Genomic DNA, 13,529 nt, shown 5'->3' on the forward strand with positions numbered 1-13,529 from the left:
GGAGTTTCATTTTGAGATTGATTGGGAAAGGTTTTAATGTACATTGTGGTTTAACGGGTGTTAACCTGAAAACACTGTAGCACACCTATGGGTTCTTTCTTTCTTTGTTTTAAATTAGTTGTCTATTAAAAATTATGCATAATCTTGACAAATTAAAATAAAGCCAAACATTTTTACGAAAATAAAAACTTATTGGATGGCTCAGTTTATTTCATGTGCTGCTACAACCAGCAAAGCAGTCAACAACTGAAATAGGCATGAATTATAGAAATAAAAAGAGAAATTCCGCATTGTAGGTGAGAAAGGACATGGATTAAAAAAATTGTATGGAATGAACTAGTTTAGAAAAACTCAATGTAATTACTCAACTTTAAACCATTTTGACGTGGCAGCATCCAAATACATGCCTGAGAGTATTAAAGGAACAAATAAAGCTGTTTCAGGCCTATGGGCTTGAATTTTAATTTGGCATCCACGACTTAGAGCCTCGTTGTTTCTCATTGATGTTTGTATTAGATGCACTACTACCTCGTTTTTTACAATAACATTTATTTCTACTTTAAAAAAACAAACAAAACAAAAAACGGGCTCATTTTAGCAACAATTACAATATACAATACAATTTTAAAATCTGTACAATTCCCTCTGATAGCAGGAAGAAAGATAGAAAGTCAAAAGGCAAAATGGTTGAACGCGTACATTTCCTGGTATGAGTTTCACTGCAGGTGAAAAATATCTGCATCCTATTAAAGGTCGTACAAAGCATTTCATCCAAACATTAAATAACACTTCCAAGGTTTTAGAAAGTCATCGTTGATGTTCCAACTAGTCAGTTGTTAAGTACCATTAGAACAGAACTGTTGTTTTGTTTTTCTTGTCCAGTCCAGCCTTTGTCCTTTCTGAACCATCACACATGTTGGATGTTGACAGTGAACAACGTCTTACTGATCTCTGGCTGTTTAAGGAATGTTAATGAGGTCACCGTCACCATGTTCCCACAGTAAAAACCAACCAAGGTGAACTATTTCAAGTGCGTGTTTCACATGGAAACACACCATACGTCTGCTTCAGATGAGTTTTACAGATTTGTTTCATCCCATGTGGGGTCATTGATGCTCTTAAGCACCCTCCTCACTACTTTTTCCAGATCTCTCCGTGCTCTCTGTTCCTCCTCCAGAGATCTCTTGATCTTCTTATTATCCTATAAGGGTAAAAAAAAAAAAAAAAAAGCACAACAATGATGAAGTCCGGCTATGGGTTCATTATAATCATTTTAACATATATTTAAAACATCTGATCTCAATGGGGCAAATTTACACACAGTGTGTGTCAGGAATCTGTAATTCAGGTGGAAAAAAAAAAAGAATAAAAAAGGTAGAAAGTAGGAAAAAAGATAAAGAAAAAAAGAAAGAAAAAAAATGGTGGTGGGGGGGAGGGGGTGTAGTTGACTGGTACTTCATTTGCGCAAGTAATGTCAGAATTCCTTATCACAGGTCATCAAAAACACCATGTCCACTGGCAAATAAAGTATATAACCTACATCCTCAAAGTTGACATTTTTTAACCTGGTATAATTCAAGAATACAGATTTGCGACAGTTTGACAAGAACCACGTTACAATGGCGAAATGAAAGAGCCAGAACATCACCAAAACTGCAAGTGTACCTAATCTGTATAGTCTATCTAAGTGAAAAACAAATGAGTTACATTGTTTAAATTACTAAAATAACTTTAAAATAGAAAGTTGTGTTAATCTCTTTTCAAAAGATTTCAATAACCCATGTCCCAAAACTGAACCTCAGAGTGATATGACATAGCCTCAACTGTAAATATCAAATTCCTTCAATGTCACACGTCACACATTTGTTGTGTGTGAAAGCCAGTTGGCAGCAACAGTTTATTGATTTGAGAGATGATGGGCAACCCTGAGTTCTGCCATTCAAGTGGATCTGAACACAAATCACCTACCTGACCCTATAACATCAAGCACAACCCTTTCTTGTATGCATTTTAGAGACCATTGCAAGCTAAATTATCACAACAAAAAAAATAATTAAGGAAAAATTAATATGTTTTGTTTAACTAAATATTTTGTTTTCCTTTAAAGAAAAAAAAAATATCAGTTTTTCCCCCACACTTCACTTTGGCGTTCTAACATCTCGATCAAATCCTTCAATAAAATCCAGCATCTGTCAAGTTAACCTCACAACTTGAAAATTGTCCAAAATCATCTTCTTAACAGATACTAAAACACAACTTTCACAGGTGAAACGTAATCCATGGAGGGTTAGAGCTGTTTTAGCAGCAGAAATATGGACAGAATGTCATGTATGGAATGTTTCATGCTTGATTCCTATGAGACTTCTATATTCAGAAATCCAAATGAATCAAACATAATGGAATCAGAATATATTTTAATTAAAAAATAAATAAATGAATGAATAAATAAATTCAAAAACAAATTCACCTGTTTCAGCTCTTGGACCTCGTCCCTCAAGGCATACACCACATCTACCAGGCTCCTTCAAGAGAAAGATTCACATTTACATCACATCATCAACCAATATGAGACACGCTTTACAGTCATAAGTGTTAAAATAAGAAAACTGCTGAAAGTCGGAGTGAGAACAAAGGCTGGACAAGTTGTGGAGATACAGAACAGAATGAGTGTGGAAAAAGCACCAGAGAACCCAATCCAAACCATTATCCTGCACATCCTGAAGCTGCAAACACCCTGTCCACTTCACAAACATACACATTCCAGCAGCAGAGACACAGGAATGTGGTTTGAAGACAGAAACCATTATTCATCCAACATGAAGGTTGGACACAAAGGAAGACATAAAACATTAAAACCAAACGCCATCTGATGCCCCAAGACAGAATTGTGATTCAAATTAATTCCAGAGATGGGACTTCAACTTTAACCATTTTTTTTTTTATTTACGGGAAAGGTGCTTCCTTTATACGTCATGATAAATGTTCTATTTCACCCTTCCTGACCGCCAGAGGCGGTTCTTTAAGCACTGGATGATACCGTCTCGTGAAGACGCAGGTCGAGTGTAAACAAAGTCACGTGTGACCCTGCGGACCTGGTAGTCTTTAACTTCCGGTTCTGTCTCTTGAATCTTCTCGGGTACGCAGGTTGTGTATTGAGAGCACTTGTGGCTTCACTGAAAGGAAGCCCGTGGTTTTTCTTGTAGCCGCGGGTAGCTCCGTGACATATTACGGTCGGAGTAGCGGAGTCCTCCAAGAGCTGCAGCAGCTGTCCCGGTAAGCTGTAACTCACTCCTTGCCCTGAGGCTTCGGGGCCGGCTGTTTCTCCCAGCAGCAGCTCAGTTACTGGGCTGCTTCCACCAGGGACCCTTGATTGCATCCTTGACCCAGGGTTACAGACTGCAGTTTCAACGCCAGCCCCCAGTCCATGGCCAGGTCAGACAGACCATCATAAAAGACCCGAAGAAAGCCCCTGCCCTGAACGAGGAGATGTTTGCTCTCCTCGAGAAGGGTGCCATCGAGCGGACAGATCCCCAGGTTCAGCCCGGCGGATTCTATTCCACATATTTTCTCATCCCAAAAAGGGACGATGGACTTCGCCCCGTGTTGGACCTCAGGGGTCTCAACCATTGCCTGAAAGTCATTACATTTCACATGCTAACCATTACAGAGGTCCTGCATGTGGTGACCAGGGGCGAGTGGTTCACATTGATCGACCTCAGGGATGTCTACTTCCACATCCCCGTCATACCCTGCCACGGGAAATTCCTGCGCTTTGCCTTCAAGGGACAAATGCTCCAGAGGGCTTTCCAGCAGGGCCACAAGATACTTCTGGTGGACCCCTACTGGCCAGGCAGGATGTGGTTTCCCCTGCTACGCCAGCTTTGTTGTGCTCCACCCTGGAGTCTTCCCAACAGGCAAGACCTCCAGTCCCAACTGAAAGGTCGGATTTGGCATCCCAATCCTCGTTGCCTACAGCTGCGGGTCTGGCCACTACAGGGCCCGAACCGCTACGAGGTGAGTGCTCAGACTCTGTCCTCCATACACTCCTTAATGCCAGGGTTCCTTCTACAAGGATACAATATGAAAATAGGTGGCGGCTGTTCTCAGCTTGGTGTTTAAAGATTTGGGAGAACCCTACACACGGCTGTTCCAGTAATCCTGAGTTTTCTCCAGTCGCTCTTGAAGAAGGGGTGTTCTCCTTCCACACTGAAGGTGTATGTGGCAGCAATATCCTCCCAAACTCGTGCGGGTGGAAGGTGCTACCGTGGGGGCTCATAAACTGGTGTCACACTTTCTGAAAGGGGTTTTAAGGCTTCAGCCTCCAATAGCCCCAAAGGCTCCATCATGGGATCTGCCCTCAGTCCTGGAGGGATTGTGCTCTCCCCCCTTTGAGCCCTTGCCGCAAGTGGGGTTGGCATGGGTGTCAGAGAAGGCAGCTTTCCTGCTGGCGATTAGCTCTGCAAAGCATGTGAGTGAGCTCCATGCATTATCAGTCAATGAGTCATGCTTGAGGTGGAACCCAGATGGGTCTGGGGTTACTCTGTGGCCTAATACAACCTTTTTGCCAAAAGTTCTATCATGATTCCATAGTAACCAGCCTATTCAACTGACACGATTTACACCCTCAGTTGAAGTAGGGAGTGAGAAATCTGAGCTACTGTGTCCTGTCCGAGCACTGAGTGCCTATATGGCAGCTACAGCTAACTTTCGCTGTTCAGATCAACTGTTTGTGTGTCACAGCGGTCCCAGAAAGGGGTGTGCCTTATCCAAACAAAGGCTATCCCACCGGGTTGTTGATGCCATCACCCATGCATGTTGTGCAAAGGGTGATTCTCCGCCACAAGGAGTAAGGAGTCATTCCACTCGGGGCATAGCCACGTCATGGGCTGCTATGAAGGGGGTGCCCCTAGAGGCAATTTGTTAGGCGGCATCATGGACGTCGCCAAACACCTTTGCAAGATTTTATAGGGTGAACGTTGCTCTCCCACATCCCCTGGGTGTGGTTCTATCCACTCCTCTACACAATAGGTAGTTGGTCAATGATGATCCATCATTACTTTGTTGGTAGGGGTCATGTAACTGCTGTTCCTCAGTTTCGCGAATAGATTCTGAAGAGACAGACCCTCGGACGGAACCGGAAGTTACAGACTACCGGGTCCTCAGGGTCACATGTGACTTTGTTGGTATTACACTCGACCTGCATCTTCACGAGACGGTATCATCCAGTGCTTGAAGCACCGCCTCTGGCGGTCATCCAGGTTTCATAGAACCGCAGTTACATTCGCAACTCTCGTTTTAATAACTAACTTGAAACTTTTACAAGGGAAATGTTTCTAACTATTTATATTCCTTGATTATTGATCAAAGTGTCTCTTATGTCTTTTTGGGTAAAGTATATGAAGTTTTAAATATCATTTTAAACAAATTAAGAGTAAACATTGGAAAAGTTACTTTCAAGAGTTAATTAGAACATTGTAAATAAAATAATGTTTTATTGTTTACCGAAGCTAAAACCTTGAGAACTATAGACTGTAAAAAAGATGGATGGGACATCCTTCCGAGGAAGTGAAGCTTTTTTTTTTCTCAAGCTCTTCCTGCTGACTGGCTGCAGTATAGGTCATAAACCCTGCCTCCTCAACGACAACGGATGGATGTGGGTCAAATTGTAAAGTTAAAATACTCATCACGTATTTTTTTTCCAAACCTAAACTTTTCTGTGATCCTTAGTTATTATCACCCTACATTGTGTTTAAGTGGTCATTGTTCTGTGAAGTTTGTTTTAAATAAGTCATTTGAGGTTGAAAAACGTGATTTGACGTCATATATTGACAGCCTCGAATCTTGCGTAGCTCTCTTTGGGCTCCATTCTCCCGTCTGGACTTAAACGCTTTTTTGCGCGCCTGCGGTTACGCGCTTCTTTCCTATGCATATTCTCTGGTCCAGGCTGCTGACACGCCCACCACGCGTAAAGATCCAAAAAGCAAGTATGTGTGAATGAAAGCGGGCTGAAGGAAAGGAGGCGGTGATGCTATTTTTTTTTGGGCTGTCTAGAAATCACAGAACATGGAGTTTTCCCAATGCTTGTAAATGTGATTGAAATCTGTGAAAATGATAAAGTTCACTTTTAATTTGAAATGCCTTCATTGATAAACAATGTAACAGGTTGATTTGATCAGATCATTCATCAGATTATTGTAGTGTGACTGAGTCAGTTAAAATCTCTCTCCTTGATCAGCGCTTCATCATCATCACTGTAGAGCGTGACCGAGTTAGATGCACTGGAGATATGAGGAAATAAGCCGGCCGCAGAGCGTCCTGCTTTAATACAGAGGGATGTTTGCAGTAAAACACAACCACTGACTTCCATAATACGCAGTTTTAAATATAAATTGTTTAAAGCGACCAGAGCTGAACCTCATTAAAATATGTGTGGGAACCAGTTCTGGTCCATCCTTGTTTCACTCTGTAGTGGATCAAACTGTGACTTTATGTATGACATAGTATGAAAATAGTTGAATCACTGTGACCAACATGGACAGAAGTCTGCATCTGTCAGTTTTATTTAATCGTGCAGCTGAGTGATCACAGCTGCTGCACGAGTCCGTGTGGCTTCAAACGTAACTAAGTATATTTTTCTAGTGCAGTATAATGTTTCACCTTATCGGGGCACTGCACTTTTTCCAGGGTTAGAAGCGCGTAAGAGGAAAAGGACTTACGCACACCGGAGAATGCGCGTAAAGCCACATTTCAGAGCTGCTCCGCCCACAGTGCGTAACTGGGACGAAGGCGAGCAACAACTACTGAAGTACAGGGGGAGAAAAGCACACAGCCATAAACAGTGGTGCTGCGTGGCTTTTTGGACTTCCGCACATGGGAGAATAGAGCCCTTTGTGAATAGCATAATCAGGTACATCGTGAAGGAAAGCCGAGACGCCATTAAACTTTTCCGTTTAGTTTTTTCATCTTTTTTGAGCTACTAGTACTAGTACGAACATCTATGATCTGATCATCTGAACAAGATGTCGGTAGAATTTCTAGTGGGAAAGATACTTAAGTTATTGGCGTAGCTGGGCTGCGTAACTCATTAGGGCAGTACGCTAAATGGGTGGAGCGTGTTACCAGGGCTCCTCCCGCCGGACCCTACTGCGCAGACTGTCTCCAAATGACCTCAAATTTGCAAGATGGAAGCGCCCCTAAGCGCTGTATTTTGGCTTCAAGAACGTTGAGTGGGAGCAGCTACAGTGTGCGCCCACTGTAAGAACATGGAAGAAGCCATCTTTTTCTGAAACAATAGCTCACATCCACATGGAAGCTATGCTTTCTTTGTTCTTAGCACATGGTACATAGCCACACCCAGGATCTGCCATTTTGTCTCCTCACAGTAAAGTTAAAATACCCGCCTCTTTTGCTAACCAATCACTACACCACCGAGAATTCAGATAGTAGTTTTAAGCAATTAGATCACATTTTGGCCTGACTATAAATTGTATTGTCTCCCTCTTTTTCACTCTCGTTTCTTGTGCTCTTCGTCTCTTGCCTCTTGCTTCTAGTTCACTCTTGTCTTCAGTCTCAGAGCAGTCAGAAAGTTTTCAGTTTTTTTTTTTTTTTTTTTTGCCATTTTCCTTTTTATAACTTTACGAGTAATTGGACAATGAACTTTGGAGTTTGATGTGAGATTTTGGTTGGTTTGATACGAGTTTCGCCAACGGGAGCCGTGCCGTGAGAGAGAAGGAACCAGAACCAATCCAGGCCTAGACTGGGAAGAGCGGAAACCATCCTCTGGTGAAGGCACAATGAAAAGCTTCATCAAACCTGCTGGCTATGCACATGGAGCTGTTGTGATCATGCCTGTCGAGGAAGGGTAAACTGCACACACAAACTCTGGCTTTAAGGTGGTTCATACCTAACAAAATCTGTTAATAAAAAAATCTAAGTACATAGTCTATAACTGTATTTTAGTTAAGAGTTTTATTAATTGTATTACTTAAACTTCTATCTTTCTCTCTCACCCTTCTATTTAGCGTTAGGAAACACTCAGAATGTATAGATACCACAAATCGGTGTACAAATGTATATAATGTGGATACCAGTGACTGAAATAATCTGTGAATAACTGAGATTGCCCACTATTTATCATCATGCTTGTAATGTATGTTAATAGTCCTCTCCTAGTTAAATTAAAATTACATACATTACATATTGTAAACGCTGTGTTTTTATTGACATTCAAATCTTTATTAAACCGCTATTCTACACCGGGAAGTGTAACAACTAATAAAACAAAGTGATCTGAAACACTTTAACTCAATTTTAGATGGCACTACTGGCATAATCGAACATTAAAATTATTATCTTTAAACATGAATTACCCTCTGTTCCCACTACAACAAGTATAAAGAAATGATTTTCACAAGGTACAGGAATTAATCTGATCACTAATCACCAGTTGTTTTTTTCTGTTCTGATGATTAGCTATGGACTATTTGTGAATATGTAGATTGTTTGTTTAATGATATATGGGTAATAATTGTATTATCAGTTGTACTTTTAAAAAAAAAAAGCAAAATCGGCAGTGAATAAAGGGGTAGGATTAAATAAGTTTACATTTCTTTCAACCCCTTTTTGCACGTGTAAGTTGAGAAGTTTGTTTGTGGATCATATCAATTGTCTATTTCTGCTTTTATAATTCACATTAATGCCAGGATCAGATTACACATTATTTGTTCCTCGCAGTTCCGGACTTAGTTATCAAAATCATTGGAAGAATGACATTCATTCCACCACCATTGGGAAGGTGTGACAAACCAAAAGACACAATGTCAAATGAGAAGACAGTCATCAACATCCCCCGCCAGATTGGTTGTCATTATACTGTAACTCACAACCTCTTCCTAAATGTCCGAAATCTAACTTAGATGTATACATAAGGAATATTATCACATCAGAATCACATCAAACAGAAAATTACCAGCCATCTTAAATGATTTCTAAGAAAAGCTGAACCCTTTGAAGATACCTCGAACAGAGTAAAGAAAAATGGAACAAGGGCAATAACTCCGTGAAAAATAACTGCACCCTTCTCATTTTTTAACTCCATCATGGTATTGATACCCTGAAGCCACACACCGTAATTCTGTACGGACCCCAAGACTAATCCACCAAAAATTGTAATTCAAGAATTTAGAAGTAATATGAAGTCCAACATAATACAAAAATAACTCCAGAAACACACAAAACAACAGCAAAATGCACACAAAGTCAACAAATTACACAAAGCAACAACAACAAAAACAAAAAAGACTCCTAACACACACAAAACGACATCAGACACATAGTGAAAAATTAAAAAAAGGCACAGATTGAAAACAAGTAAAATTCAAATATAACACACAAGGAATAACAAAAACACATGATTCATAAAATACACAAAATGCCAGCAGAAATTCTCAAAATGACAGAAAAACTCACAAAAACACAACAAACAATGACAAAAAAAGCCTTTGTTCTTTCCTGTGTTAATGCTCAGATTGGTCATTATTCTTAATACCGACATGAATGTTGACAATGTGGCCCTTGTATCAGACAATCACATTTTTGTGGCCCCACTGTAATACACAATGTTTAATACTTTTCCAAACACTGATGGCTACTCTCGACACTATAAATCAGGACCAAATAATCTGACAGAGGTTAAAACTTTAATTTCCTCTTGCTTGAACTTACTTTTCCTCGGCAGCACTTTGTCCGTTACGACTGGGATCGTCTACATTAACCCTTTCCTCCCCAGGAATGATCACATGCAGCCCTGTTTCTCTCCGCGGCCCTGTTTCAAAGCAGAGGAACAACCCAACAACAAATGATGCAGTTAAAAAGATTAATGACAAAATCACCATCTCCTTTGTTCCAGTTGCGAGCATGAAATCACCTTCAGTGTCGTAGGACAGGACTAATGCACCCAGATCAAGCAGACAAACTCACACAGGTGCTAGTAGAAGTGTGTTAGTCATGCACAGATCAGATCTCACACAAAACTGAGGTCAGAGGACAATAAGAGGACAGGTTGTAGACACTATAGAGCAAAACCACAGCAAACCATATCACCAGAATGCAAACAAACATCTAGCAAATACCAGATTTATTCAAAACTCATGATACAGCGTTTGGGACTTGTAACACATCAGCAGTGCATAACAAATACACTGAAGGCGCCGTTTGCAGATAAGACATGGTCACAGGTGTGTGAGCCGCGTACCACATCAGAGCACACAGAGGACAACGTTGGTCAAAGACTTTGCACCGTGTCGGTCCCATAGCTCAACTTCAAACCACGAAATACACCCGTCACAAAGTTGATCACGTAATACACGGACAGTGATATTCTTAGCTGTAATACTCATAGACGGTAGGGTGGTGGTGGTTGTGGGGTTTTTCTAGCTCCAAAATGAAATCTATTTACAGAAAGGGAGACTACATTTTGTACTCTTTGTATTTTTGTTGCTGATAAATCCACAGAGAAATATTTTCATACGAACACAGTCTCCTTTTTCTTTTTTTCTGAGGTGGAGCATCGTCACAAGTTAACGAATGTGCATTTACTTTACAGTAACACTGAATAAATAAGTTTGCCTTTGAGATTACAGTTACACACACTCAAAAGTCGTCAACATAAAAGTCCAACAGTGACCCCCCTCCCCTCCCCGTTACATGATTGTGCAAATCTACTTTAACACTTCATGTTTTTCAATTCAGTGTAAACTTTGATACAGATCGATAGAAGATTCTTAAAATAAAATTAAAAAAAAGGGAAACAAAACATTCTGGAAGGGGTTTGTATTGTAAACATTGACATACTGAAAAAATATAAATAAATAGTAATTAATAATAATAAAATAAAAAACACTTGTTTTAAAATAATTCAATAAATATTTCAAGAAGAATTCAAACTGTAACCTGGACCAATCTCATACACCACCTCACAATGCTCGCTATAAGAACAACCTGTCCATCTGTACTTTTAATACCATTACTGGAAAAATACTTCTTCACAAAAATAGTCATTAATGCAAGTTAGTTTAAAAAGTGTCACCAGCCAGAGGACGTGGGTAAATGTAGAGTATGAGGCCATATTAGAAGTGATTTTTCAATGTGACAAAAAGGAATGGTCGCGAGTGTTTGTTTAGATGTTGAACACAAAACTCAACAGAAACGCTACAATTTGTAGAAAACTAAACATCTGTGGAAAAGGCCAAACCAGTGGTTTTCAAACCCTCAACCCAGAGTGATTACACCTTTTGGGAAGTTATTTCTAAACAAGGTCGAAAGACAAAAAAAAAATGACAATGATACAATGAAATGTGAAGTTTTGAGTGTTCAAACCATGCGATCCCTAACCCATTAGTACTGGGATAGTTACTGAGAATAACATCTAGAGTAAAGTTTACTGTACATACTTTCATATTGAAATTAGACGTGCACCGACATCCTTTCTGCAGCCTCAAACTTGAGAAATTGAAAGAAAAACTGTATTAACTACAAAACATTATAACTAATGTATGCAGGATTTGAAATTTTACATTTGGAAACAGTTTAAAAACCACTGGACTGGACTTTTATTACTTTACATACACATGACGTGAAAACTATGGAGGTAGTTTTGTGTCTTTATTATTCAATCAAAAGAAAATCACTTTATTAAAAAAAAAAAAAAAAAAATCAATAAAAAAGTTTACTTCAATTAAAAATTTTCAAAAAATTAATGAAAGAAAAATCAAATGCAAAAAAAAATTGAGACCCAAATAATTGCAAATGAACACTGTCTTTGATTGAATAGGTTTTTTTGATTGAAAAGTTTATTTTTATTGAAGTCATCTTTATTATTCAATCAACAAATTTAAAATTTCAATCAAAAAAACATTTTAAGAAAAAAAAAAAAAAAAAGAGTTCAAATGCTATTATTTGGGTCTCATTTAAGTTTTTTTTTTTCTTTTGATTGAAAAGTTTTTCTTTTGATTAAATAATAAAGACAAATCTACCTCCATAGAGAACCTAATAGTGGCATTCATCTGTACATCAAGAAATCAAATCAGTTTTTTCATTATTTACTTTTTAAACCAGCATTCTATTTTAAATCAAGAGGCTCTCTCCATGAAATTAATGGAAATTTAAACTTTATCAGCTGATCTTATAGTTTGAGGTCATGAGAATTACACCAAAAACATTTTTTTTTTGTTTACTGGAAACTTTACTTCAGAAATGCACCATTAAAACCCACATCTAATCTTAAATATTACATATGATAAGATACAGTTTCTATTCGACATTTCATCTCACGGTTGAATAAAACTTGATGGGTAATTAAGTGTAAAGATTGATCTCTAACTTCCAAAGCAGCCAAGAACATAAAAGCAGTGAGTACTCATTTAGCTTCCAACTCCCCGGACGGATAAAACATCAAATTACTTGAAAACAAACAAAAAAAAAGCTATAAAAACAAGCTGAGCAAGACATTTGCTGCTTGTTGCAGAGGAATGCGTTCCCAACCCAGCGTGTGTGTGTGTGTGTGTGAGCTTGTGTGCCCTTTGTGCTATGTCCGAGGAAAATAAATCATTCATGATACCAAAAATACACTCGTTCCTGAATTGAATCTGAATATCAGACATGAGAAGCTCAGTCCACATCGTACCCTCTCCCCCCTCACCAGGTCTACCTCCTCATAACCCACTCCCATGTCTGAGCACCATCTTCATTCAGACGGAGGGAGTGGTCACATTCAAGATAAACTAACAATATTTACTACACAATTACTGCATGACAACTACAGATATAGAGGAGGCACGTAACAGGGGAAATGGCGAAGGCAACAGGGAGATGTTTAAAACATCTTCAAACATAATAAATAAACCAAATAAGTTAACAAAAAAAGAAAATGGACAAATAGAAAATAAATAGATAAATAAAAAAAACTTTTAGTGTCCTTAATACATTGACGGTAAAGAGGTAACGCTTCACAGCGTCATGATGCTGTTTGTTCATTTAGTTCTGGTGAGAGATGCAGCTCTTACGAGGCACCGAACCCATCCTGTAGGCGTGCGTGGTCCAGATGGAGTCATAGTCAGAGTCCTCCGACAGGTCAGAGCTTAACTCTGGCCGTGACACGCTGCCGCGGCGGCCCGCCGACTCCACGCACGACTGGTCCACGTCAGCCAGCACGTGGTTGTGCATCAGGTCGGTGCCCTGCCAGGCTGGTCGGGTGAGGAAAGCAGATGATGGTGCAGGGAGGGAACGTGCGCGGCGTGCAAAATAAATGGCCATAAACCAAAAAACCAGATGGGGGGGGGGGAATAACAGTGGAATACAAAGAGGACAATACATGATGACAAAAATGGATGAAATCAAAGTGAACCCGAGCAATGTGAAGGAGAAAAGAATGGAGGAGGGAGACAGAAGAGAAGATAATGTTAGAAAGGTCAGTACAGAATACCAGCGTTAAAAGAAAGCCTGAGCACAGAGTAAAGGTGCTACAAAGAAAG

The 13,529-nt window shown here is 39.5% G+C and overlaps 1 protein-coding gene across 3 annotated transcripts in view; it reads right to left on the minus strand.

Moving 5' to 3' along the window:
• Positions 1 to 261: 261 nt before the first annotated feature.
• Positions 262 to 13,529, minus strand: part of arhgef7a (Rho guanine nucleotide exchange factor (GEF) 7a) — a 37,526-nt gene continuing 24,258 nt past the window's right edge. The window contains exons 19-22 of one of the 3 annotated variants that reach the window (XM_028435685.1): positions 13,062 to 13,241; positions 9,724 to 9,823; positions 2,468 to 2,522; positions 262 to 1,201 (exon numbers count right to left, since the gene is read on the minus strand). In XM_028435685.1, coding sequence (XP_028291486.1) covers positions 1,079 to 1,201; positions 2,468 to 2,522; positions 9,724 to 9,823; positions 13,062 to 13,241 — 458 coding nt within the window. In that variant the 3' untranslated portion in view covers positions 262 to 1,078. Of the gene's footprint in view, positions 1,202 to 2,467; positions 2,523 to 9,723; positions 9,824 to 11,969; positions 13,242 to 13,529 lie in introns of those variants that run through there. The other 2 variants (XM_028435683.1, XM_028435684.1) reach the window with 2 other exon arrangements.

Source organism: Gouania willdenowi, chromosome 21 (assembly GCF_900634775.1).
Source record: "Gouania willdenowi chromosome 21, fGouWil2.1, whole genome shotgun sequence".
NCBI lineage: Eukaryota > Metazoa > Chordata > Actinopteri > Blenniiformes > Gobiesocidae > Gouania > Gouania willdenowi.